Raw genomic sequence first — 27476 nt, 5'->3', positions numbered from 1 at the left:
AGGTCAGCCACGGTGTCACAATGCCTCACTGACAAAAATGTTTCCATCTAGAAATATTATTACCATTAACATATTTGAAGAGTTGTAAATATATCAAACTGGTCTGATAGGTGGTCATAAGTATCTAATTTACTGCTTCAGTTTGCATGTTTTTAATATTTGTATAAACTGTAAAATATGTGGGCCCTGACTTGCTTCATGATGCTACATGTGGTTAAAACTGTCGTCTGATGCTCGAGCTGCCGTTTCAGGCTGGAGTGACGTCACTGACTCACAGACAAACACCTCAGACAGAGCTGTAGGGAAGTTAAGAATGTGTATTTGGATGTTTCTCAACAAAAAACCAACACATTAGGAAGTTACTAGTCAATAAATGTGAATTTTACTTGCAGAAATTACGAATATCAGGGGAAAATAAGTCACTGAATAGCCGACTCTACTTTAAAGTAATTTTGTATGCTACATGTACTAGTTGACTGGATTAAACATGTGCCATTAGTGTAAATAAAGTGACTTTTCATTTCTTCAGCTATCCAGTCTTAGAAACACTGAAATCCCGAGGACTTCACAGTGAAGATGTCTGCAGGACAACTGGACGCTTCAACACCTTTCTGGGCCGTTTGGACCTTTTAGGCCCATTTGAACTTCCACATGAGGTCATTTTCAATTTATTTTCAAAAATTCTCCTTTTCCCCTTCTTGGATAAATTATGATGTCAGCTGTTCACTTCACTTTGACTGTTTTTTTTGCAGTTTATACATTTATTTTATGTATTACTTCCTCAGGTAATGTTACATCATCAGCAGGGTAACCCATACCTCTGATAACTTATTATTCTAACATTCTCACTCACAAACAAACATACAGATATGACATGATTTAATGACTTAAAGCATTCCTCTAAAGGTGTGTTGAGTTCATGGGTTCATGGGAAACATAGTTTTAGTATAAAGGGTCTCGTCAGCAGACATGGAGCCGGACAGAAGACGGTCCTAGAGGAGGCCGTGGTTGAGATCAGACTCTGCTGAAGGCCTTGTGTCCTCACAGGTGGTAAACGTACACACACTCAACACACACATGTGCATTCTTGTGAGAACATGCCAGTAAAGCAGAGGTTAGGCTGGATTTTCACTGTTACATCTTGCTGGCATCCGTCCCAAAATTAGCCCAGAAGTTTCCTGCTTTTTGTTTCACACCCACCATACCTTGAGTTAAAATCAGGGTCAAAGGTTTACGCCACAGTGACCGCTTCAGATTCATCTCAGTGATTAAACCCGCATTCTTTTCTCCCTCATCCTGTCAAACAAGTTTTCACTCCACCTGTAACCTGAACCGGGAAACGCTCACAAGCAGCTGCTGTGGACGCAACAGAACTCTCGGTCAAACTAGAAGTAAATCTGCCGTAACACATGTGGAAGATCAGGCGTTAAACGTGCCCGGTGAGGTGACCCAGGACAAAGAACAGCTGCTGATAACCGGATCAATACTTAAACGTTTATTTCACTCCTGATCTTTGTCTTTTGACTCAAACAGGTGAAGGTAGGAACTCGTTCTCACTTCTGATTTACCTGCAAACTTTGATCATTCTTGTGTCTGAAGACAAATCTACATGATTGTTAATGATAAAATTTTTATTGGTTTTATTATTGATCAGAAACACCTTGATTATCAGCGTATTATTAGTGTTCTTCATCGATCAAACTTTGGTGTTTTTATTTCCTGGAATGAACCTGTCGTCTCCAACATTAAAGTCAGGCTGCTGTTTCCTGTGGAGCCTTTCAAAATAAAGCGTGGTTCCTGGAGGAAGTTGTTTGCTGCTTGTGTAAGTGTTGTGTGATGAGGCTGTGAAGGAGGAGGAGACAGTTTCACCTCTGAGCTTCTTCACATTTACAGGAACCAGACTCACGTAGAGGCCCAGTCTCTTTCTGCTAGTTCAAGATTTTCAACTTCCTGTTTGTGCAGTAAAACTCTGTTGTTCGTAGAAGTTAATGTTTTTTAACTTTAGATACAGAAAATGAGATAGCTCTGAGAGAAAGCTTCAGAGCAGCTCGGATCAGCAGATACGGCTGTATCAGTGACTTCCTCCACCTCCCACTGGTTTCTGACTGCATTCTAGTGACATAAACACTAAAGAGAGGAGCAAACCAGGGCAGGATCAGCTGATCTCTGTCCAACACCAGTGATGTGTGTTTCCTCTGCAGGTGAAGGTGTGTGTGTGTGAGCTGATGTGGACGTGAATTCAGCAGAATGGACCAGTGTGAGGACAGAGATGAGGGAGTCCGTCCCTCTAAAACCTCTCTGTGTGGGGAACATGAGAGTCGGAGCAAAGCTCAGAGGTGAGATGAGAATCTCTAACTGACCCTGACTCTTCTGCATGTAGGAGCTCAAGACTCACATCACCAAACATCATTATTACAGGAATCAACCTGGACCTGGACCTGGACCTGGACCTGGACCTGGACCTGGACCTGGACCTGAACCTGGACCTGGACCTGGACCCGGATCCGGACCCGGACCCGGACCCGGACCCGGACCCGGACCCGGACCCGGACCCGGACCCGAACCCGGACCCGGACCCAGCTGTTTGTCCTTGAAGAGCGACTGGTCAAATGATAGATTTATTGACTTTAAAGGAGACCAACGTTCTTCTTCAGAGAGGTGAGATGTATTTAAACACATTAAATGTATTTAAATCAGTCCTCATGTTAGGAAATGTCCACATGTTTCTTCCTGAGTAGATCATGTAGTCCTGGAGCCCTGTGGTCCTCCATCACCTGATGGTGATCTGAGCTTCCTCCTCATAGATCTTCATCTCCTGTCAGGAGCTTTTTCCTCTGGTTGACACATCTGGAGGTCTCACCTTCCAGAGGACTGATCCTGATGATGGTCCAGAGTTCCTCTTACTGATCCTGATGATGGTCCAGAGTTCCTCTTACTGATCCTGATGATGGTCCAGAGTTCCTCTTACTGATGATGGTCCAGAGTTCCTCTTACTGATCCTGATGATGGTCCAGAGTTCCTCTTACTGATCCTGATGATGATCCAGAGTTCCTCTTACTGATCCTGATGATGATCCAGAGTTCCTCTTACTGATCCTGATGATTGGTTCAGAGTTCCTCTTACTGATGATGGTCCAGAGTTCCTCTTACTGATGATGGTCCAGAGTTCCTCTTACTGATCCTGATGGTCCAGAGTTCCTCTTACTGATCCTGATGATGATCCAGAGTTCCTCTTACTGATCCTGATGATGATCCAGAGTTCCTCTTACTGATCCTGATGATGGTCCAGAGTTCCTCTTACTGATCCTGATGATGGTCCAGAGTTCCTCTTACTGATCCTGATGATGGTCCAGAGTTCCTCTTACTGATCCTGATGATGGTCCAGAGTTCCTCTTACTGATGATGGTCCAGAGTTCCTCTTACTGATGATGGTCCAGAGTTCCTCTTACTGATCCTGATGGTCCAGAGTTCCTCTTACTGATCCTGATGATGATCCAGAGTTCCTCTTACTGATCCTGATGATGGTCCAGAGTTCCTCTTACTGATCCTGATGATTGGTTCAGAGTTCCTCTTACTGATGATGGTCCAGAGTTCCTCTTACTGGTCCTGATGATGGTCCAGAGTTCCTCTTACTGATCCTGATGATGGTCCAGAGTTCCTCTTACTGATCCTGATGATGGTCCAGAGTTCCTCTTACTGATCCTGATGGTCCAGAGTTCCTCTTACTGATCCTGATGATGATCCAGAGTTCCTCTTACTGATCCTGATGATGGTCCAGAGTTCCTCTTACTGATCCTGATGATGGTCCAGAGTTCCTCTTACTGATCCTGATGGTCCAGAGTTCCTCTTACTGATCCTGATGATGATCCAGAGTCCCTCAGCTGCTTCTTGTCTCCATTAGTTGTCCGTCTTCTTAATCTCATAACTTTTCTTGGAGCAGAACTGGATCTTGTGAACGTGTGAATGAGCAGAGCTCTCACTGAGGTCACATGTACGTTCTCGTTGGATCAGCAGGACTAGTAAACCTTCAGCACCACCAGTCCTCTGATGGACTGTCCTCATCCAAACAGGACTTCATGGACCTTCAGCTGGTGTTTGTCTCTGTGAGGACAGACATGATGTGAGCTAATTCTTCCTGGTTCCTCCACAGAGTGGACCAGCAGAGCTCAGAGTCCCCCAGCGGTCCGTCTGTCCAGCAGCCTCAGACCCAGCTGGACTCCGTCTTTCAGGTCTGTACATGAACAACAACTGCTTCTCCATCTGTCCTGATGTCCATCTGCATGCTGGTCTCTGGAGACCAGTGGACTGTCAGTCTGTCCATCATGGACCTGATGTTTGTCTCCATGCTGGTCTCTGGAGACCAGTGGACTGTCAGTCTGTCCATCATGGACCTGATGTTTGTCTCCATGCTGGTCTCTGGAGACCAGTGGACTGTCAGTCTGTCCATCATGGACCTGATGTTTGTCTCCATGCTGGTCTCTGGAGACCAGTGGACTGTCAGTCTGTCCATCATGGACCTGATGTTTGTCTCCATGCTGGTCTCTGGAGACCAGTGGACTGTCAGTCTGTCCAACATGGACCTGATGTTTGTCTCCATGCAGGTCTCTGGAGACCAGTGGACTGTCAGTCTGTCCATCATGGACCTGATGTTTGTCTCCATGCTGGTCTCTGGAGACCAGTGGACTGTCAGTCTGTCCATCATGGACCTGATGTTTGTCTCCATGCTGGTCTCTAGAGACCAGTGGACTGTCAGTCTGTCCATCATGGACCTGATGTTTGTCTCCATGCTGGTCTCTGGAGACCAGTGGACTGTCAGTCTGTCCAACATGGACCTGATGTTTGTCTCCATGCAGGTCTCTGGAGACCAGTGGACTGTCAGTCTGTCCATCATGGACCTGATGTTTGTCTCCATGCTGGTCTCTGGAGACCAGTGGACTGTCAGTCTGTCCAACATGGACCTGATGTTTGTCTCCATGCTGGTCTCTGGAGACCAGTGGACTGTCAGTCTGTCCAACATGGGTCTGATGTTTGTCTCCATGCTGTTCTCTGGAGACCAGTGGACTGTCAGTCTGTCCATCATGGACCTGATGTTTGTATCCATGCTGGTCTCTGGAGACCAGTGGACTGTCAGTCTGTCCCTCATGGACCTGATGTTTGTCTCCATGGTTTCAGTCTGGTTGTGTCCTTCATGTGGTCTTCTGTTCCAGCTGCTGGAGGACAACATCGTCATGTTTGTGAAGGACGAGCTGAAGAAGATCCAGAAGGTTCTGAGTCCAGATTACCCAGAATCCCTAGATCATCTGTTGCAGGGTGAGGATGAAGAGCAGAGGAGGAGCAGCAGAGAGGCGTTTTTGAAGATAACAGTGAACTTCCTGAGGAGAATGAAGCAGGAGGAGCTGGCTGAGCGTCTGCAGAGAAGTAAGAGGATTTCTCTGAACATTTAAGCTGCTGGATAAATGACCCAGAATGCCTCAGGAGATGAACAACATTCACAGATCAGCCGCAACATTCGCCCCTACATGGTGCCATGTTGCTACATGGAGTTGCTACACAGTAGCAACTCCAGGACCCCAAATGTTCTTGTTACTTCCACGTCCTGAATGTTCAGAGGTGTTTTGGTGGTAAAAGTGATTCTACTCAATATTGTACAGCTCATCGAAATGTTAGAGTTTATCAGTGTCGGTTCACATCCTGATTCTTTTTGAGAATTAAGTTGAACTTTATAAACACTAAGTGGTTTCTTTTTTCCACTTTTATTTAGGTTCTTTTGCTGCAGTTTGTAAAAAGCGGCTGAAGTCTAAGCTGAAGAAGAAGTCCCAGTGTGTGTTTGAGGGGATTGTTAAAGCAGGAAACCCAACCCTTCTGGAGCAGATCTACACAGAGCTCTACATCACAGAGGGAGGGACCGGAGAGGTCAACGATGAACATGAAGTCAGACAGATTGAAGCAGCTTCCAGGAAACCAGACAGAGCAGAAACAGCCATCAGACAGGAAGACATCTTTAAACTCCCACCTGGAAGAGGAGGACCCATCAGAACGGTGATGACGAAGGGAGTGGCCGGCATCGGGAAAACAGTCCTAACACAGAAGTTCACTCTGGACTGGGCTGAAGGCAGAACCAACCAGGACATCCAGTTACTGCTTCCATTCACCTTCAGACAGCTGAATGTGCTGAGAGAGGAGAAGTTCAGCTTGGTGGAACTAGTTCATGGTTTCTTCAGTGAAACCAAAGGAATCTGCAACTTTGAAAAATTCCAGGTCGTGTTCATCTTTGACGGTCTGGATGAGAGTCGACTTCCTCTGGACTTCCCCAACTCTACAATCGTCAGTGACCCCAGAAGGTCCACCTCAGTGGACGTGCTGCTGACAAACCTCATCAGGGGGAACCTGCTTCCTTCTGCTCGTCTCTGGATCACCACACGGCCCGCAGCAGCCAATCAGATCCCTCCTGAGTGTGTTGACATGGTGACGGAGGTCAGAGGATTCACTGACCCACAGAAGGAGGAATACTTCAGGAAGAGGTCCAGAGATGAGGAGCAGACCAGCAAGATCATCTCCCACATCAAGACATCCCGGAGCCTCCACATCATGTGCTGCATCCCAGTCTTCTGCTGGATCACTGCTACGGTCCTGGAGAACGTCCTGGAGAACGTTCTGGAAACCAGAAAGGGAGGGAAGCTGCCCAAGACCCTGACTGAGATGTACATCCACTTCCTGGTGGTCCAGGCCAAACTGAAGAGGGTCATGTATGACGGAGGAGCTGGGACGGATCCACACTGGAGTCCAGAGAGCAGGAAGATGATCAAGTCTCTGGGAAAACTGGCTTTTGAGCAGCTGCAGAAAGGAAACCTGATCTTCTATGAACCAGACCTGAGAGAGTGTGGCATCGATGTCAGAGAGGCTTCAGTGTACTCAGGAGTGTTCACCCAGATCTTTAGAGAGGAGAGCGGCCTGTACCAGGACCATGTCTTCTGCTTCATCCATCTGAGTGTCCAGGAGTTTCTGGCTGCTCTTCATGTCCATCAGACCTTCATCAGCTCTGGAGTCAACCTGCTGGAGGAACAAAAGAACATCTTCTGGTGGTTTAAAAAAAGAGCTGTGACTAAGCTCCATCAGAGTGCTGTGGACAAGGCCTTACAGAGTCCAAACGGACACCTGGACTTGTTCCTGCGCTTCCTCCTGGGTCTTTCACTGGAGACCAATCAGATTCTCCTACGAGGTCTGCTGGAACCAAAACAAAGAAGATCACAGAACAATCAGGAAACAGTTAAATACATAAAGGAGAAGATCAATGATCGGGATCTGCCTGCAGAGAGAAGCATCAACCTGTTCCACTGTCTGAATGAACTGAACGATGGTTCTCTGGTGGAGGAGGTCCAAGAGTCCCTGAAGTTTGAACGACTCTCCACAGAAAAACTGTCTCATGCTCAGTGGTCGGCTCTGGTCTTCATCCTACTGTCATCAGAAGAAGATCTGGAGGTGTTTGACCTGAAGAAATACTCAGCTTCAGAGGAGGTTCTACGGAGGCTGCTGCCGGTGGTCAAAGCCTCCAAGAAAGCTGTGTAAGGACAAACACGGACACATCTGTTTTAGTTACAGTCACATGTTGTGTTCTTGGAGGAAACCAGTTAAATTCACTGTTCAACTAAGTTCAGGTTCATGTGGGACCAGTTCTCCTCAATGATTCATCTCAGGAAACTTTACATGCAGAGAAGAGAAACAGAGCTATCAAAATGATCAATACTTGATGATTAGTTGAAATAATCAGCATTCATTCACATATCATTTATTTATTTGTTAAATGACATTATCAACTTTTAAATGACTTCATCATTTCTCTTTAATCCCCTCTGCAGGTTGAGTGGTTGTAACCTCTCAGAGGACATCTGTCCACTTCTGTCCTCAGTTCTCAGCTCTCAGTCCTCCAGTCTGACAGAATTGGACCTTAGCTACAACCACCTGCATGATTCAGGACTGGAGAATCTGTGTCCTGGACTGGAGAGTCCACACTGTAAACTGGAGTCTCTCAGGTCAGAGTCCACCAAGTGTCTGACTGGTGACCCTTACAACTGTTTGTTTGGATGTTTTATTAGATTCCCGTTAGCTGCTGACCTTTCACAGCAGTTTCTCTGGGGTCTCATCAGAATCATCAACTGAATTACAACATTATCATTAATTGTCAAAAAGTGGGGTGGATAGGACCCAGATGCAGGAGACCAGGAGACAGGAATTCCAAAAAAGTGAATTATTAACAAAAAGTGCCTCTGAGTAGGATCCAAGAACCAGAATATGAACGTGACAAACCTGGCAAACCTTTGTATAGCGTCTAATACAACAAATGTTGTCTCTAGACGTTTTCCAGAGACCCTGAACATGAACATAAACCCCCGAGTAATTATTACATAAACAATGGCAGGTAAAAACTCCCCTAGTGGGAGAAAAACCTTAAGCCAAACAGTGGCAAGAAAAACTCCCCTTTAGGAGGGAAGAAACCTTGAGCAGGACCTGGACCATAAGGGGGGACCGTCCTGCCGAAGGCCAGACTGGGGGAGTCGGGGACGTCAGCAGCACACATCAGGCAGGTGGAAGCAGCAACGGGATAACCAGAGGGGGGTGTACCGCAACAGGTGGAAGCAGCAACGCAATGACCGGAGCGGCGGGGGGGGGGGGGGGGGGGGGCGCAGGCAGGTGGAAGCAGCAACGGGATGATTGGGGGGGGGTGTACCGGGACCGCAGGCCAGCACACAGCTCCTGAAGCTCTGGCCTGCAAGTAGTTGAAGTTGTTTATTTCTAGTAGGATAAGCCCCTTGAGTTGTAACAACTCGTTTACGAGGGGGTCCTACACAAAAAACATCAAGACATAACACAATTCAGCACAATACAGTGAAAGGAGACAAGACAATACAATACAATACAGACAGGGAAACAAAACATAAACAAACAATCAAACAAAACAAAAAAAAAAAAAAAAAAAAAAAAAAAAAAAACAAGACAGACATATACAAAAATCACTTCGACAAGATTGCAACCAGAGTTTGAACAAATATTAAATAAGAAAAAATAAAAAATATAAAAAAATATTTAAAAAAAAATATGAAAAGAAATATGGTGACAGAGTTAGTGAAAGCAGGAGCAGGGTGTTTCGAGGTAGGTGGATAGGACTTGATTAAAACAGATTAATGATTGCGATGATCTGATAACTACAGGTAGATGGTTCCAGTCGTTTGGGCCTTTGAACTTGAATGCTTTTGTACCCACTGATTTCCTATTGTGAGGCACTGCAAAGTAAGGATAAATAGATTGCCTGGTTTGATAATTAGATGTAAGTTGTAAAAAATACTGTTTTAAATAAGGCGGGTAATCATAATGAATACATTTAAATATAAATTGAAACCAGTGTGTCTGTCGTCGAGTATGAAGAGAGGGGAAGTGAAGAGACTGGTACATTGAGCAATGGTGAGTATGATAAGGACAGTCCAGTATAAATCTGCAGATTCTATTGTACACTTTGTTAAGAGGAGCTAAAACACATTTAGAAGAGGAAAAGTAAACAACATCACAATAATCAAATATCGGAAGGATCAGTTGCACAACCAGTCTCTTTCTAACACGATTTGTGAAACATTTTCTGGATCTATGTAACATGTTCATTCGACAATTCACTTTCCGTACAATACTTTCAATATGTGATTTAAATGACAAGGTGGGATCCATCCATACACCAAGATATTTAAATTTATCGACCTTCTGCAGAAATGTGCCATCTTTACAGAATATAGACATTGAACTTGATATAGATTTCAATTTCAAGTTGGAACCAAAGATCATAGTGACAGATTTATTTTTGTTAAGAAGTAATTTGTTGCACGAGAGCCAGTCTTCAAGTCTATTAAAGTCAGATTGAAGAATGGCCTGCACTTCCAGTGGGTCAGATTTTGATGTATAGATGACCGTGTCATCAGCATACAGTTGTACGGAAGAATTATTGAAGATGCATGGTAAATCATTAACATATATAGAAAACAGAAGGGGTCCCAAGGTGGAACCTTGTGGCACTCCTCTTTCCTGGATCAGACAATCAGAAAATTTGCCATCTAAAACAACACATTGTTTTCTATTGTGAAGAAACGCACTAAACCACAGAATTGCATTTTTAGATAGACCTATATTGTACAGTTTATCTAATAACAAATACCGGTCAACAAAATCAAACGCTTTGGTTAGGTCAATAAATATTGCACCAGTGACTTCACCATTGCCTGCAGCAGTGAAGATGTCATTTGTTATTTTCAGCAATGCAGTGGTTGTTGAATGATTGGATCTGAAGCCAGATTGAGCAGGTGATAGAATATTATTAATCTTGAGATAATCTGTGAGTTGAGAATGGACCAGTTTTTCAAAGATTTTTGCAATTGAACAAATAATAGATATGGGTCTATAATTATTACAGTCAAGAATATCACCAGCTTTGTGGAGCGGTGTGATTCGTGCCAGTTTCCAGATGATAGGTAATTCATTTGATGAAAATGAAAGATTGAACAGATCCGCGAGAGGATACATAAGAACATTGGCAGCTAATTTAATATATCTATTTTCTAGTCCATCAAGTCCAGCGCTACTATTACCATTGGATTCTTTAATAGCATTCAGTACTTCGGTTGGCATGATTTTTCTGAATGAAAAAGATGAACTGACAGCAGGTGAAGTGCTGCCAAACCATTCATTGGTTTTCGAGACAGGAAGAAGAGTAGAACAGACAGAAGAAAAATGCTGATTAAATGCTTGGGCAACGGATAAAGCATCATGCAAAATATTACCATCAATTCTTAGTTTGTTACTTATATGCTTTTCTTTATCATTTGTAATTGATTTCATCTTCCGCCAAAATTGTTTTGGATTTTTGAATTCAGAGTTCAAACATTCATTATAATAATTAGACTTGGCATTACGAGTTTTAATTTTACTCTGATTTCTAAGTTGTCTGTACACTTCCCAGTCAGCATTATTTCTCGATTTCCGATAAACCGACCATGCTTTGTCTCTCTGCCTGAAGAGACTAATAAGTTCTGGGGTAATCCAGGGAAGATGTTGACCTCTGACCTTGATCATCTTCCACGGAGCATGTTTATCCAGCACTTCGTTATATTCAGTGAAAAAATAGTCCCAGGCATCCTGAACGTTGGGTATCAACTGAAAACGGTCCCAATTTATATTAATTAAATCGTTACAAAATAATTCTGGATCCATTTTCCTGTGTTGCCTGATCTTGATCAGCTTTGGTGGTGATTTGGGGAGCTTAATTTTCCATATACAGTAAATGATCGAGTGATCGCTAAAGCAGTCTGACATAACTCCAGATTTAATAATCCTGTCAGGATGTGAGACCAATATCCAGTCCAGTAGAGAATTTGTTTTTTTGGTGACCCGTGTTGGTTCATTTATTAGCTGGGTAAGATTTATGCCAATGAATTTCCTTTTAATTGTGTCGGATGACTTATCTAGCCAATTTCTATTGAAATCACCCAGTAAAATTAGTTAATTCATGGCAGATATGGATGTAATAGTTGAAATCAAATTTTTGAAAGAGTCCACTGGAGAAGAGGGTGGTCTATATATACTGTCTATGTGTAAACTCTTATTAGTATGTAAAACAATTTTAACAAAAACCGACTCAAAACCCTGTGGAGCAATAGAGGGAGTAATAAGTTCAGATACCATGTCGACGGAAACATAAATAGCCACCCCTCCATGCCTAGTGAGTCTATCTGCCCTATATAATAAATAATTTGTTATGCTGATTTCGTTATCAGAGATGTCACTGTTCAGAAATGTTTCAGAAAGTGTAATGATACTTGGTTTGTGCAAATAAACCCACGCACGCAGTAAATCAATCTTAGGTACAAGACTTCTAATATTTAAGTGAATCACTTTTAATCCTTTAATATCATCCATTGTATTTTTTGATGCTATCAATGCCGTCACCAAACAAAATAATTAACACTAAAATGAGGTTGCAGTAAGTCAAAACACACATAAAACACACACAAAACATACACTCACAACAAAAAACAAAAAAATAAAAAGACAAATCAATAGAGGATGCCCAAGCTTTAACCCAGGTAGCATCAGGTTCCATGGGTTCTATAGCCCAGGGCATACCAGTAAAGATTCACTATGGACTCAAAATGCTCTGTCTGCTTACAGAGAAAGGGAGAGAAGAGAAAGAAGAGAAAAAAAAAAAAAAAAAAAAAAAAAAATACACACTCCCATGTTCATACATAATCGTAGCCTGCAGAGAAAAACATAAACAAAAACCAAACAAACAAAGAACTACAATATCTGCAGTGAGAAAAAGAGAATAAAAAAATAATTATGCACAGGCAGCATCATGGCCTACCCATTACAACCACGAGGTCCTCTCACAAACGTCTATAGGGGAAGTGACGCATTTGTTCTGCGACAGTCAGAAGTAAACAAACAACAATGTGGAAGACAAATGCCTCCCGATCAACACAACAGCCAGTATATAAACACAAATATAGCAAAGCATCACTAATAGTCCCCATTTAAAGCAAAAACTAAAACAAAAGAAGAGAAGATGAGAAGAAGATTCAGAAGAAGAGTCAATCAGCCACTGTTGTCCACCAACTCAAGCCACCGGCACGATACAGGTTAGCAGCTGAAGGCTAACCCAGCGCTAACCTACACGGGGCCAGCAAGCTTCAACCACTAACACATACTATCAGGAGAGTTCGGTGCTGATATTAGGGCAGCCCTTGCCATCTTAGGACAATTAAAGCGCTGTTCTTTGCCATCAGTGGAGACACACAATGTGCATGGATATCTGACAAAGTACTTGATCTTACGTTCACGGAGCTCACGTTTGATGCCGGCGAAGCTCTTGTGTCGTCTTGCCAAGTCGGCGCTGAGATCCGGATTGAAGTAGATGCGGGACCCGTTGAATTCCACTTTCCTTTTCTCCCTGGCCAGTCCCTGCAAACATGCACAAAAGAGAAGAAAAGGGGGGCCACCACAAGAAACTACAGGAGCGATGGACAAAAACGATAGCTATGAGATACTTATGATAAATAAAAATGGAAAAGGAGAAGAGAGGAAGGGAAGAGGAGAGGAGAAGAAGGGTGAGAGGCACCGCCCAGCGGATCATGTCGGTGCCCCCCTGGAGCATAGGCCTATAGCAGCATATCTACCACCAAGCTATATTTGAGACTAACTATTATAGTCTTGTTCTATAGCTGCAACTATGACTACTGACTCTAACACACTAGAGTTTACACTACCTAGAGATTTACCAACACCAGCTAGAGGTTTACTAAACACTAACTATAGGCTTTACTAAACAGAAAGGTTTTAAGTTTAGTTTTAAAGGTGGAGGTGGTGTCAGCCTCCTTAACCCAGATTGGAAGTTTGTTCCATAGTAATGGTGCCTGATAGCAGAACGCCCACCCTCCAAATCTACATTTAGATACTCTAGGAACTACGACTAAACCTGCACTCCGAGAACGGAGAGCTCTGCCAGGAACATAAGGCACTATCAGGTCTTGCAAATAATGCAGAGCTGAGCCGTTTTGGGCTTTATACGCAAGTAATACAATTTTAAATTGGATTCTGAATTTTACGGGTAGCCAATGGAGCGACGCTAACACTGGAGAGACGTGGTCTCTCCTGCTAATTCCTGTCAGTACTCGTGCGGCTGCATTTTGGATCAGCTGGAGCCTATTCAGCAAATTACTTGGACATCCTGCTAATAGCACATTACAGTAATCTAGTCTAGAAGATACAAACGCATGAACTAGTTTTTCTTTTTACCTGATGATGTTCACCTCAGCAAATGACTGTCTGTGTATGAAAAAAATGATAATTTTCTGTAGAGTTTCTGGTGTTTTGTCTGGTGCAGGGATGCTGAAACTCTCTGTAGCCTTAAGTCAAGTTGAAAAACTTTTTATTGACTTATGTCTGTCTTTAATTACTGCATTTAAGTTCTTAAATTTTCAAGTCATTTTTTTAAATGTTTTTATTTTAAGTCCTTTGAGTTGTCTTGTACATAGAATGTTATACACAAACTTTCCTAAATGACGTCATGATCTCTCTTTAATATCCTCTGCAGGTTGAGTGGCTGTAGCCTCTCAGGGAGCATCTGTCCACTTCTGTCCTCGGTTCTCAGCTCTCAGTCCTCCAGTCTGACAGAACTGGACCTGAGTAACAACGACCTGCAGGATTCTGGACTGAAGCAGCTGTGTCCTGGACTGGAGAGTCCACACTGTCACCTGGAGTCTCTCAGGTCAGGATTCATTCAAGTCTTCTCCAGGTCCAGAGAACATGCTGCTAAATGTGTCTGCAGCAGGACACTTGAGCAGAGGACCTGCAGCAGACCTGTGTAGCAAGCACAATGGAAACGACTTAATTGATAGGCTAATTGACCATTAATGAGAATTAGTGAAAATGTTTAGAAAAACCAGGTTTGGCTGCTGAGCTCAATGTGTATAGTGTGAATGACCAACCAGAGGCAGAAACGTTTCAAGTTGAATATGCATATTAATATTTAAACAAACAAACAAAAAAACACATTTGCATTACTATTGAAAATAACTGGGGTCCTTTAAGTTGTTCAATGTTCAATGTTCAATGTTCAGTTCAGTCAGTCAGTTCAGACTTAAGGATTTGGGACTGGGGTTTGGACTGGGGCTTGGGCAGAGGTTGGGACTGGGGTTTGGACTGGGGGGGGGTTCTCCCTATTGGGGAGAAGGCACAAGCCTACCACACATGATGGGGACTGTGGGAGGAGAGTCCAGGCTCAATCTCAGGTTCAGTTCCAGGACTGGGGAAAGCTCGCCATCGCTGAATAGGAATGAAATCTCTTAGGCACACAGCCGGGCAGCACACCTAACACTGCTAACACTGCTTGAGCACACCAAACATTTAGCTGGCAGGAAGTGGACTGAGGAGGAAGTGGAGGGGGATGTGACATCACTAAAAGCTTTGACTGTCAGGAACAGACAGGAGTGGTAACCATGGCTACCTGGGTTACACCTGTGTTGTGTGTCTGCAGGTTGTCAGGCTGTCTGATCTCAGAGGAAGGAAGTGCTTCTCTGGTCTCAGCTCTGACCTCCAACCCCTCCCACCTGAGAGAGCTGGACCTGAGCTACAACCATCCAGGAGAGTCAGCAGGGAAGCTTCTGTCTAGACTGGAGGATCCCCGCTGGAGACTGCACACTCTCAGGTAGGAAGACAGAAGGACATCAGTGGGCTGGACTCATCATGGTGTTATTGTGGATATCATTTTTGTGGCTGTCTGGATTTTATTGTGGAATTTTTTATGAATTACACAGAGTAAAATACAGATTCCTGCACTGACATGTGGATGCTAGTCCTCTTAGAGGAAGGTTTACATTACAAAAGAGATGTGACCCTGGCATATGCATTTACATGTTTTTTACATCTCTCTTTCCAGCCTAGTCCTTACAGCCGTTGGCCTTTTGTTACAAACCATATCATGTCTGAATGTTTTCTATAACACTGAGCAGAGATCTTTGAGCAGACGGAGCTGCTGCAGCTCATCTGGTGCTGCAGCAGAGCTGATAGATGCACTTCACAACTCTGAGCCGTTCTTGACCCAGTAAACACCCCAGAACCACAGCAGGGTGGTTTTCAGGCCCGTCACAGCCCAATAACAACTACACCTTCACTCATCCATGACACGGTCTCCTCCTGCTGCTGATTCAGCAGAGATGAAACCAGATGAAAACAATGTGTTGAAACTGTGCTGGAAGGTGACGACCACAGGACAGACTTCAGAGCAGTGCATCTGTCCAAGTGTTGGACTGTTCCTTCATCAGTGTGTGAGAGCCATGTAATGTCCATGTTTGCTGAGAGAGACTGAGCTGGTCTGACCCCCCACCCCCCCACCCCCTCGTCCTGTCAAGGTTGGGATGCTGTTTAGAGGACACGGGAGTGCCCACTATGCCCACTGGGCACTCCCGGCCCTGAAAGAGACTGAGCTGGTCTGACCCCCCTCCTCCTTCCAGGGTGCAGCCTGCTGGACAACAATGGCTGACACCAGGTCTGAGGAAGTATAAGTGTAAGTGTGTTTTTCTTTCATTCACACATTCAACCATCTTCACACTGACACATCACTTATTCATGACTCCATCCATGATCAATGACAGATCAATAATAACTGTTGTTGGTTCTCTCCTTCAGATTCTTAACAACAGTCCATAAACCCTTAACAGGATGCAATTTGGCTTTAGAAAACACCGCTCTACTGAGACGGCTGTCTGTTTCTTCCTGGAAAACATAAAATCAAAGCTGGATACAGGTGGTGTTATTGGTGCTGTTTTTATCGATCTTAGAAAAGCTTTTGACACCATTAATCACCAGATACAGTTAACTAAACTGTCTTACTTTAACCTCTCCCCAAATACATTGAACTGGATTAAATCCTACATCTCCTCAAGAACACAGTGTGTTAGGATAAAGAACATCAAGTCAACTTCACGAAACAACAACCTTGGGGTACCACAGGGGTCTGTCCTAAGTCTGCTGCTTTTTAGTTTATTTATAAATGATCTGCCAAGCTGCTGTCTTTCGAATGTCACCTGTCAAATGTATGCTGATGATACTGTCCTGTATGCTGCAAGAGAACTGACAGATTATATGTCAAATCTGTACAACTGGCTTGAGAAATTGCAAATGCACTTAAAGGTATCTAAAACTGTATGCATGTACTTCTCGAAAAGGGTAAACACTGATATTAATTCCAACATATATATACAAGGTAAACAAATTGAGGTGTTGCAAGACATTAAATACCTAGGAATCACTCTTGACCTTTAACTCCTTTTCGAACACCAGATAAAAAAGACTGTGAACACTCATCACTCACTCATCTTCTTCCGCTTGTCCGTTCCCGGGTCGCGGGGGCAGCAGCCTCAGCAGGGATGCCCAGACTTCCCTCGCCCCAGACACTTCCTCCATCTCTTCCGGGGGGAGTCCGAGGCGTTCCGAGGCCAGCTGAGAGACATAGTCTCTCCAGCGTGTCCTAGGTCTACCCCGGGGTCTCTTCCCGGTGGGACATGCCTGGAACTCCTTCCTAGGGAGGAGGTACATGCCTGGAACACCTCCCTAGTGAGGAAGGACATGCCTGGAACACCTCCCCTAGGGAGGTGGGACATGCCTGGAACTCCTCCCTAGGGAGGCGTCCAGGAGGATCCGGTACAGATGCCCAAGCCACCTCAGCTGACTCCTCTCAATGTGAAGGAGCAGCGGCTCGACTCCGAGCTCCTCCCGGGTGACCGAACTCCTCACCCTATCTCTAAGGGAGCGTCCAGCCACCCTGCGGAGGAAACTCATCTCTAAGGGAGGAAACTCATCTCTAAGGGAGCGTCCAGACACCCCTGCGGAGGAAACTCATCTCGGCCGCTTGTATCCGTGAGGGTAGGTGTGTAGATCGACCGGTAAATCGAGAGCTTCGCCTTTCGACTCAGCTCCTTCTTCACCACGACGGTCCGGTACATCGACCGCATAACTGCGGACACTGCACCGATCAGTCTGTTAACCTCCCGCTCCATCGTTCCCTCACTTGTGAACAAGACCCCGAGATACTTGAACTCCTCCACCGGAGGCAGGACCACCCCACCCGGAGAAGGCATGCCACCCTTTTCCGATGGAGAACCATGGCCTCGGTTTTGGAGGTGCTGATTCTCATCCCTGCGTCGCACTCGGCCGCAAACCGCCCCAGCACATACTGAAGGTCCCGGTCCGATGAAGCCAACAGGACAACATCATCTGCAAAAAGCAGAGATGAAATCCTGTGGTTCCCAAACCGGATCCCCTCCCCTCCGTAGCCCCTGGCTACGCCTATAAATCCTGTCCATAAAAATTATGAACAGGGCCGGTGACAAAGGGCAGCCCTGCCGGAGTCCAACATGCACCGGGAACAAGTCTGACTTACCGGTTCACATTGCCGGCAATGCGAACCAGACTCCTGCTTCGATCATACAGAGACCGGACAGCCCTTAGTAGAGGGCCCCGGACTCCATACTCACTGACCCCCCACAGAATGGCACGAGGGACACGGTCAAATGCCTTCTCCAGATCCACAAAACACATGTAGACTGGTTGGGCAAACTCCCATGAACCCTCGAGCACTCTGCGGAGGGTGTAGAGCTGGTCCAGTGTTCCACGACCGGGACGAAAACCGCATTGTTCCTCCTGAATCCGAGGTTCGACTATCGGCCCGTAATCTCCTCTCCAGTACCCTGGAGTAGACCTTCCCGGGGAGGCTGAGAAGTGTGATCCCCCTGTAGTTGAACACACTCTCCGGTCCCCCTTTTTAAACAGAGGGTACCACCACCCCGGTTTGCCACTCCAGCGGGTACTGTCCCCTTCCTCCATGCAATGTCGCAGAGGCGTGTCAACCAAGACATCCCTACAACATCCAGAGACTTGAGGTACTCAGGGCGAATCTCATCCACCCCCGGTGCCACTGAGGAGCTTATGAACCACCTCAGTGACCTCGGCTTGGGTGATGGATGAGCACGCCCCAGAGTCCCCACTCTCTGCTTCCTCAGTGGAAGGCATGTCAGTCGGGTTGAGGAGATCCTCGAAGTATTCCTTCCACCGTCCGACGATGTCCCCAGTCGAGGTTAACAGCTCCCCACCCACACCATAAACGGTGCCGGCAGAGTACTGCTTCCCCCTTCTGAGGCGTCGAATGGTCCTCCAGAATTTCCTCGAGGCCGACCAAAAGTCTTCCTCCATGGCCTCCCCGAACTGTGAACAGAATTAAATTTAACTTGTCCAACTTCAGGTTTATTAGGAACAACTTAACTCCTGAGACAGCAAAATTATATTTTGATACCATGATCATACCACACACTCCTACTGCATAACAAGCTGGGCAATGTCTGTAAGACAACACTTATTGACACAAATTGAAATAGTTTACAAACAAGCCCTGAAAGTATTGTACAAAAAACCCAAAACATACCATCACTGTCAGATATTAAAAAAGCATGAGGAGCTTAAACTGGAACAACATTATAAAATATAATGATGCTATTTTGATCTATAAAATCTTTCATAGCCAGGCACCACCCCCACTACAAGAATTTGTGAAAAGAAATTCAAACTTAACCAGAGCTGGTGTTAGAGGCGACTGGATAGTTCCTTTTAGAAAAAGTGCTTTTAGTCCAAGCCACTTTTTCTGTTTGTGCCTTTAAACCTGGAATGCAACACCAAGCACGATATGTGAACTTCCAACTCTGACCTCTTTCACCAAACATCTTAATCAGAATCAGAATCAGAATCAGAATCAGCTTTATTGGCCAGGTTCGAACATTGTCCAACAAGGAATTTGACTCCGGTAATTGACTCCGCTCTTTGGTATTAAAAATAAACAATAAACAAATAAACAATAAACAAATGTGGTATTAAATCATGGATTTTGCAGGAACAACACTGTTATCACAATCAGGCTTAAACTTGTGTAGTTTGTCTTAATGTTGTTTTTTTTTTCTTATTTTTTCCCTTGGCTGCATATATATTAATGGTTAATACCATGCTGGTAAGAACCTAAATTATATATATATATATATATATATATATATATATATATATAGTCCAAGACGCGAAAAACACTTGGAAAGGTACAACGAACAATAGAAATCTGCAAGAGGAAAAACAAGCTAGGCTAGGCTAGGCTACCGTGACTATCTGACCCCCAAAACTGCGAGCAGGCGTGTGTGTGTGTGTGTGTGTGTGTGTGTGTGTGTGTGTGTGTGTGTGTGGGTGTGTGTGTGTGTGTGTGTGTGTGTGTGGGGGGGGGGGGGGGAAGAAGAAATTAAATTAATTTTTATTATAATGAAATAGAGTTTAGAGAGTACGATTTAATACGTTTTTACTTCTTCCTACTCCTTTTCGAGCATGTTATTTATGATGGATGCATGTTTTTATTTATATTTTTGTCTTTTTTTTTCTTATTTACATTTATTTATTATTATTGATTATTCAATTCAATCAATTTTCAATTCAATTTTATTTATATAGCGCCTAATACAACAAAAGTTGTCTCTAGACGCTTTCCAGAGACCCAGAACATGAACATAAACCCCCGAGCAATTATTACATAAACAATGGCAGGTAAAAACTCCCATAGTGGGAGAAAAACCTTAAGCCAAACAGTGGCAAGAAAAACTCCCCTTTAGGAGGAAGAAACCTTGAGCAGGACCAGGCTCGTAAGGGGGGATCCTCCTGCCGAGGGCCAGACTGGGGTCAGGGACGTCAACAGCACAGCAGGCAGGTGGAAGCAGCAACGGGATGACCAGGGGTGGGGACCACAGGCCAGCAGCAGCTCCCGAAGCTCCGGCCCAATCAGCAAGTCCCAGGTTGGGGTGCAGGGTCGGGGAAGGTTGAAGAGGGGCAGGGCCAAGGAGAGGAGTCTTGAGGGACGAACCATCTCCCCCGCCCAAAAGGGGCCGTTACCCTGCCCCCCTCACTCCCACACTGCAGGTTCCGGTGTCCGGCAAAGGATGCTGCAACATGGACAAAAGAAAAAAAGGGAGGAGAAGGGGGGGCCAGCACAAGAAACTACAGGAGCGACTCTGACACACTAAAGTTTACACTACCTAGGGATTTACCAACACCAGCTAGAGGTTTACTAAACACTAACTATAGGCTTTACTAAACAGAAAGGTTTTAAGTTTAGTTTTAAAGGTGGAGGTGGTGTCAGCCTCCTTAACCCAGATTGGAAGTTGGTTCCATAGTAGTGGTGCCTGATAGCAGAACGCCCGCCCTCCAAATCTACATTTAGATACTCTAGGAACTACGAGTAAACCTGCACTCTGAGAACGGAGAGCTCTGACAGGAACATAAGGCACTATCAGGTCTGGCAAATAATGCGGAGCTAAGCCGTTTTGGGCTTTATACGCAAGTAATAAAATTTTAAATTGGATTCTGAATTTTCCAGGTAGCCAATGGAGCGACGCTAACACTGGAGAGACGTGGTCTCTCCTGCTAATTCCTGTCAGTACTCGTGCGGCTGCATTTTGGATCAGCTGGAGCCTATTCAGCAAATTACTTAGACATCCTGCTAACAACACATTACAGTAATCCAGTCTAGAAGATACAAACGCAATTATTATTGTTTTGTTTTGTTTTCACTACAGTTTCATGTTTGAATCAAATTTCAATTGAATTCACCTGATAGCTGAGGTCTGTAGGGTCTAAGAGGTAGCATGTCTGTGGACAGTGTACCATAATCAAACTCTGTCTCAACAAGGGGCCTCAAGCAGTTTGGAGCCTGAGGGTCATGCAAGTGTTACGGTAAGTTTGTTTGTTCAAATTATTGATCCTTCAATGATTCATTTGTCAAAATGAAACAGCCGTAAGTTATTTTTTCTACAGGAGAAATCCAGCATCTGGACTAAAGTGGAGCCAGAAGTGAACGACACAGCTGCAGGCGAGGCTACGACTTATAGGTAAAAAAAGAAATTTGTCATAAATACTGAAGCGCAGCGAACTGGAACAGCTGGAGAAACGTTGATCTTCAGTTTCACTTACAGAAGAAAAAACAACTTCTTTTACATAAGTGATAGCGCTACATCATCAACGTAGGTTCTCACTAGATTGAAACCATGCATCTTGAGTCACAGACATGTTCTTTAATCGTATTTTAGACTCCAGTCTGCAGCAGGACACTTTGAGTGCAGCGTCTCTGGTTTGCGATGGGTTTGTAAGGAGGGGGTCGGCTTGAAGTACCAGTTTCGTTCTTGGGAGGGACACATGGAGAGGATGAAGAGCAGACAATACTCACCTGCCGGTCCCCTCATGGACGTCACGCTCATCACTGGGAAGATAAATGAGGTGCTCCTGCCACACTGGGTCTGTATAGGTGAGACGACACGGAGATACCAATGCAAATGCTTTACATTTCTAAATATTTACGTTCAGAACTGATTCAAACCTTGTTGTCTCAAAATCTGTTCTTGTATTTCATGCAGATGACATTCCCAACTTATTAGAGAATTTTAAAGTGCTACACATAAATGAGAGTGGGGAAGTTCTGGAGACGGCCTCTGAGGTCACACCATCACACGTCAGGTTAATGGAACCGGACTTCTCGTTGTTTGCGGTCCTGGTCAGCTACTTCTTTCGTAGGAAAGTCAGCTCTGACATGTTGATATACTACCAACCCCACGCAACGTTCCTCAAGCTCCGCCTCTATCTGATTCCACATGATCCTGGTCTCCAAGAGGTAACTGAACATCTACCCAAACATGATGTTTATTCTCAGATTTAGAGGTATTTGGTAAAATTTAACTTTTATTTGAATGATTTCGCCTTTGTACACTGTGCACAAATAATTTGTAATAAAACAATCAGGATGTGATCCAAATGTGGACTTACATCTGTGAGATATGAAATTTACTATTTAGGCATTAGACATTTTAATATATGTGATATATTTTAATATATTTAAGATATGTGGATGCAAATTAATTTCAGTTAACAAGTCTATGGACATCAGCAGATGCTGAGGCTCCTCCCTGGAGTCGATTTTGCTGCAGCCTCCTTAAAGTTATAGTATGCAATGTTTGAGAGCTAGCAAGATTTGAAAGTGGCACCTCCTCTAAGCCCCGCCCCCTCCTCCCGCTCCCAGCTTAAATCCTGTAAAAACTCTAACCAATCCGTTTCATTCGGTCCGAATAAAACGGATTGGTCCAGGACCAGAGGCTTGGAGGGGGGGAAAGAACCAATCAGATGCCTTCATGCCTTCATGTTCAATTCAATTTTATTTATATAGCGTCTACTACAACACAAGTTGTCTTAAGGTGCTTTCTAGAGACCCCAAACATGACCCCCGAGCAATTATTACATAAACAATGGTGTGTACATCCTTGTCACTGGAGGCTACAGTATATTCACACACAAAGCCGAGTATTGATCTGATTACTGATGAAAATAGAAAGGAATAAAAATGGTCATTCTTTAACTTAAATTTTTTTTGCGCTTACAAACAGCAGAAAAGAGCTAACAGATGCTTTTTCAGTTTCTGGCAGTGTAGTTGATAAATGTCCTCAATATGTTTTATATTAATCTGGATTCTAATCTACATTTTATTCTAGACTAAAACTAATAATATTAATGTCCACATTTATAATCAATATACACTAGCTGGCTGTTGGTTTTAAAACATTTTGAACTCAGGTTTTTTATTGTAACGTTGTTTATTAAGCAGTTTTAATTATACTTGGGAAAATGTGGGTAATACATTAATTATTGCAAGTCTTAGGACAGTTATGTACATGTCAAGACAAAGGTCGGACTGTATTTTGTATTAAAATGGATCTAAGTCCTAAATGGTCAATGCCATCTTAAATATTAACCTTTGAGTCCAACATGTTTATCATCTTAAAGTAGGCACCAATGTGTTTGGTACCAAATACCTCTTTCTCATTAACAGACATTGAACTAAACATTTAAAATCTGTAAAAGCATACTTTCTTTGTTTGTTTTTTTTAAAGGCAGTAAACAAGAGCGAATCCTTAAATAGATTTGAAAGAATCAAAAAGCATCGACCAGACGAGTACCTGGAGATGGATCAGGGCTTCAGCCTCAACGCTACTGTGGACACTGTGAGAGTCCAACCAGAGGTTTGTGCAGCATCCAAAACCAGTGGACGTCACCTAAACTGTGTTTCACACTTTTATAAATACTGAAAGTTTCCTCAAGGTGAGGATCGTTGCTGTTTGCTCGTGCTGGTTTTGTTGGTTTTGTGTTTTGTTTGTGGTTTTTGTTGCAGATTTCCAGTATTTGACGTGTGCCTCCCTGTGTTCCTGCTTCCTGGATTGGCAGTAGATGTCATCCCCCCTCATCTTGGACGATCGGACTTGTTTAACTGTTCTGGCTTTTGTGTCTTATGTCTGCACAGAAAATAACTCTGAGGTACGACAGTCAAGACCCAAACTGCTATGAAGTGTACATGGAGAATCCAGACAGACAATTCAGCCTTGAGCTTCGAAAAAAATCCTCACCAAACGATCACCCGGTCTGGATCTGTGAATTTTGGGAAAGTCAGTACTCACTCATTTTCTAAGAATACTAGCTGAAATATGAGAAAGAAAATGTTAAGTAAATTTAGTATTGAAGAATGATATAACAATCTTGTTTTAGCAGCTTGATTTATGGATTTATGTTCGGCGTCGAAGTTGCAACCTATCCAACGCTGAAGTAAAAAAGTTGCATTTCCGCCAATGATGACTAAAATTAGTGCTGTCAAGTGATTAAAAAAATTGAGGGATTAATTAATTAGGATCTGTGATTAATTAATCTAATTAATCTCTTTCTTAATCTCACCTAGAAATTGATGAAAAAAGCCACAAACTTGAGGTGTTTTCCTTTATATTCATTACATTATAGTGACAAAATCAAAACATTGATATATTATTTTTTTAACAGACTTGAACAGATGCAGTCCTAGCCATTTACATCCACGAAAGAACATCCGCCAGCCCGAACATCCCCAAACGTGTGCCTGTGCGGGGTGCTCTCCTCGAGTCTAGTTTGGAGAATAGCATTGCTGTGCCTATAAATATCTAACATCTTTCCTGCTAACGTTAGCTGTGGCTGCGCTCATGACCGGGTGCTCAGCGTTTATGTGTTAAGGAGCTTTCACATAGAACGCGCAGAGCGGCTGCCGCCGCTTTGTAAACCGCATTCTATGTGAAAGGAGCTTTAGGCTAAAATTGAGCTGCTTCCGTGGTAAGCAAATTCTTTACAAAACAGAACACATGTCACTCTACCTTTATCAATGGGTTTAGAAATGTAAATTCCCCTCACTGGACCCACAACTTTCACATGCTCCTCCATTTTCACTAGTCCGCTACCCCCCACCCCCCAGGCCTGTCCAGATATAATGGGAGCATACCAGCTTATGCTAAACAAGCCCAGACGCAGTGACAGCTAATCAATGTCCACTTCAAGGTGTGACTAATTGAGTGTGTTTTCCACCCCTAACAAGTGAAGCACAAACACAGATTTCGAAATAATTGTTAAGCGGTATAAAAAAAAAAACGCACTAAATATGCATGTAATTAATTAATCGCAATTAACACGCTAATTTGAGAGATTAGGTCTCAATATCTTAATGGAATACACCTTTATATGCCTCTTCAGTTTAAATCAAATAAAGTAACAAATTTACGTATAATTAGCGGCGTGGACTTTTGACATTTGGTGCGGCCAATAGTTATAGACTAGACGGGATGTACCCAAAAAGTGAATGTAAGGAGCATTTATGGGTACAAGTCGGGAACCGGCCTATTTTACCTATTTCAAGGGTGCTGAATCCAAAAAAAACGGTACCCGAGCAAAATTTTGAGTTTTTGACCTTCTAATTTGCATATCAAAATGGCCGCCAAAATGCCTGTCTTGCTCAGTCGTTGGACCATTTTCCCCAAGTTTTTTTGTAAGTAGGCATTCAAAGTTGATGAATTAAGTGTCTAGATCTATAGTCTAGGGTCAGAGCAAGGATATAGTGGAGGCTCAGTGCCTTTTTATGTATATATATATGCAACGTTTAAGGTCAAATTAAGCATTATTTGTGTCATTTTTAAGGCTGACATAAATATTCAGTCAATATCACTCTTAAATGTTCCCAGTGTGTATATGATATGTGATGTATTCCATATTACATAATAATTAAGAAAAACACCATTGCAAGTTGTCTGAGAATTCATTTTTTTATGCAAACAAAGCATAATGCTCTTAATTTAAACATCGAAATATTTAAGTGAATAGGGAAAAAAAACATGAAACTTCCCTTGAACAGTTCTACAGATCACATCTTGTTTCTGTATATTTTCTTTCATGTTTCTAGCTGAATTGCTTTGCTTTCATCTGTTTTGGTAAATTGTTTTTATACCTTTCTAGTTTGCTTGTGTGCCATTTGTCTTTGGAATTTCATTTTGATTAGTATTTCTTTTTGCAGTCCTTTTCCAAGTTATTTGGTTACCCATTGCCTTGGTATGCTTGAGGACTACAACTCCACATTTAAACAAGGACATTGGTCATCACTCTGACATGTACACATTGCAGTGCATAACAGCCCCGATTTTCGGCATTTGGCTATAGGTGGCTATAGGTGGCTGCAGGTGGCTATAGGTGGCTGTAGGTGGTTATAGGTGGTTGCAGGTGGCTATAGGTGGTTGCAGGTGGCTATAGGTGGCTGCAGGTTGCTATAGGTGGCTGCAGGTGGCTATAGGTTGCTGCAGGTTGCTATAGGTGGCTATAGGTGGCTATAGGTGGCTGCAGGTGGCTATAGGTGGCTGCAGGTGGCTATAAGTGGCTGCAGGTGGCTATAACTGGCTATAGGTGGCGGCAGGTGGCTATAGGTGGCTGCAGGTGGCTGCAAGTTGCTATAGGTGGCTGCAGGTGGCTATAGGTGGCTGCAGGTGGCTATAGGTGGTTGCAGGTGGCTATAGGTGGCTGCAGGTTGCTATAGGTGGCTATAGGTGGCTGCAGGTGGCTATAGGTGGCTATGGGTGGCTGCAGGTTGCTATAGGTGGCTGCAGGTGGCTATAGGTGGCTGCAGGTGGCTATAGGTGGCTATAGGTGGCTGCAGGTTGCTATAAGTGGCTATAGGTGGCTACAGGTGGCTATAGGTGGCTGAAGGTGGCTGCAGGTGGCTATAGGTGGTTGCAGGTTGCTATAGGTGGCTGCAGGTGGCTATAGGTGGCTATAGGTGGTTGCAGGTGGCTATAGGTGGCTGAAGGTGGCTATAGGTGGCTGCAGGTGGCTGCAGGTGGCTATAGGTGGTTGCAGGTGGCTGCAGGTGGCTGCAGGTGGCTATAGGTGGCTGCAGGTGGCTATGGGTGGCTGCAGGTGGCTATGGGTGGTTGCAGGTGGCTATAGGTGGCTGCAGGTGGCTATAGGTGGTTGATGGTGGCTATAGGTGGCTGCAGGTGGCTATAGGTGGCTGCAGGTGGCTATAGGTGGTTGATGGTGGCTATAGGTGGTTGATGGTGGCTATAGGTGGCTGCAGGTGGCTATAGGTGGCTGCAGGTGGCTATAGGTGGCTGCAGGTGGCTATAGGTGGCTGCAGGTGGTTATAGGTGGCTGCAGGTGGCTATAGGTGGTTGCAGGTGGCTATAGGTGGCTGCAGGTGGCTATAGGTGGCTGCAGGTGGCTATAGGGGGCTGCAGGTGGCTATAGGGGGCTGCAGGTGGCTATAGGTGGCTGCAGGTACCAAAACGTGTGAAACTATTACGATCCTCTTTGCTGTTAATTCACCTCAGGCAAAGGGTCCTCAGCGATGGGACTGACCATGCTATGTACTGATCTAAATATTCAACTTGGTACGTTTCATGGTGGTCTCTTTTTGAATATTTTTCCTTATTTACCTGGGTTTTTAGAGAATTTAAAGAACAAATGCTTAATTTGCAAAAAAAAAAAAAAAAC

The 27476-nt window shown here is 44.0% G+C and overlaps 1 protein-coding gene across 2 annotated transcripts in view; it reads left to right on the top strand.

Moving 5' to 3' along the window:
- The first annotated feature begins 1344 nt into the window (after nucleotides 1–1344).
- LOC133452314 (NACHT, LRR and PYD domains-containing protein 1a-like) overlaps nucleotides 1345–27476 on the top strand; it is a 43930-nt gene continuing 17798 nt past the window's right edge. Inside the window, exons 1-16 of one of the 2 annotated variants that reach the window (XM_061731552.1) lie at nucleotides 1345–1539; nucleotides 2202–2336; nucleotides 2419–2658; nucleotides 4150–4228; nucleotides 5207–5417; nucleotides 5761–7561; nucleotides 7856–8029; nucleotides 14125–14298; nucleotides 15067–15237; nucleotides 16043–16095; nucleotides 21298–21341; nucleotides 21423–21496; nucleotides 21695–21909; nucleotides 22019–22272; nucleotides 23543–23671; nucleotides 23950–24091. In XM_061731552.1, coding sequence (XP_061587536.1) covers nucleotides 2248–2336; nucleotides 2419–2658; nucleotides 4150–4228; nucleotides 5207–5417; nucleotides 5761–7561; nucleotides 7856–8029; nucleotides 14125–14298; nucleotides 15067–15237; nucleotides 16043–16095; nucleotides 21298–21341; nucleotides 21423–21496; nucleotides 21695–21909; nucleotides 22019–22272; nucleotides 23543–23671; nucleotides 23950–24091 — 3850 coding nt within the window. In that variant the 5' untranslated portion in view covers nucleotides 1345–1539; nucleotides 2202–2247. The remainder of the gene's footprint in view (nucleotides 1540–2201; nucleotides 2337–2418; nucleotides 2659–4149; nucleotides 4229–5206; nucleotides 5418–5760; nucleotides 7562–7855; nucleotides 8030–14124; nucleotides 14299–15066; nucleotides 15238–16042; nucleotides 16096–21297; nucleotides 21342–21422; nucleotides 21497–21694; nucleotides 21910–22018; nucleotides 22273–23542; nucleotides 23672–23949; nucleotides 24092–27476) is intronic. The other variant, XM_061731553.1, reaches the window with a different exon arrangement.

This window comes from Cololabis saira, chromosome 10 (assembly GCF_033807715.1).
Source record: "Cololabis saira isolate AMF1-May2022 chromosome 10, fColSai1.1, whole genome shotgun sequence".
Lineage (NCBI taxonomy): Eukaryota > Metazoa > Chordata > Actinopteri > Beloniformes > Belonidae > Cololabis > Cololabis saira.
The sequence above is the reverse complement of the archived record's forward strand: the minus strand, read 5'-3'. Positions and strand labels throughout refer to the sequence as shown.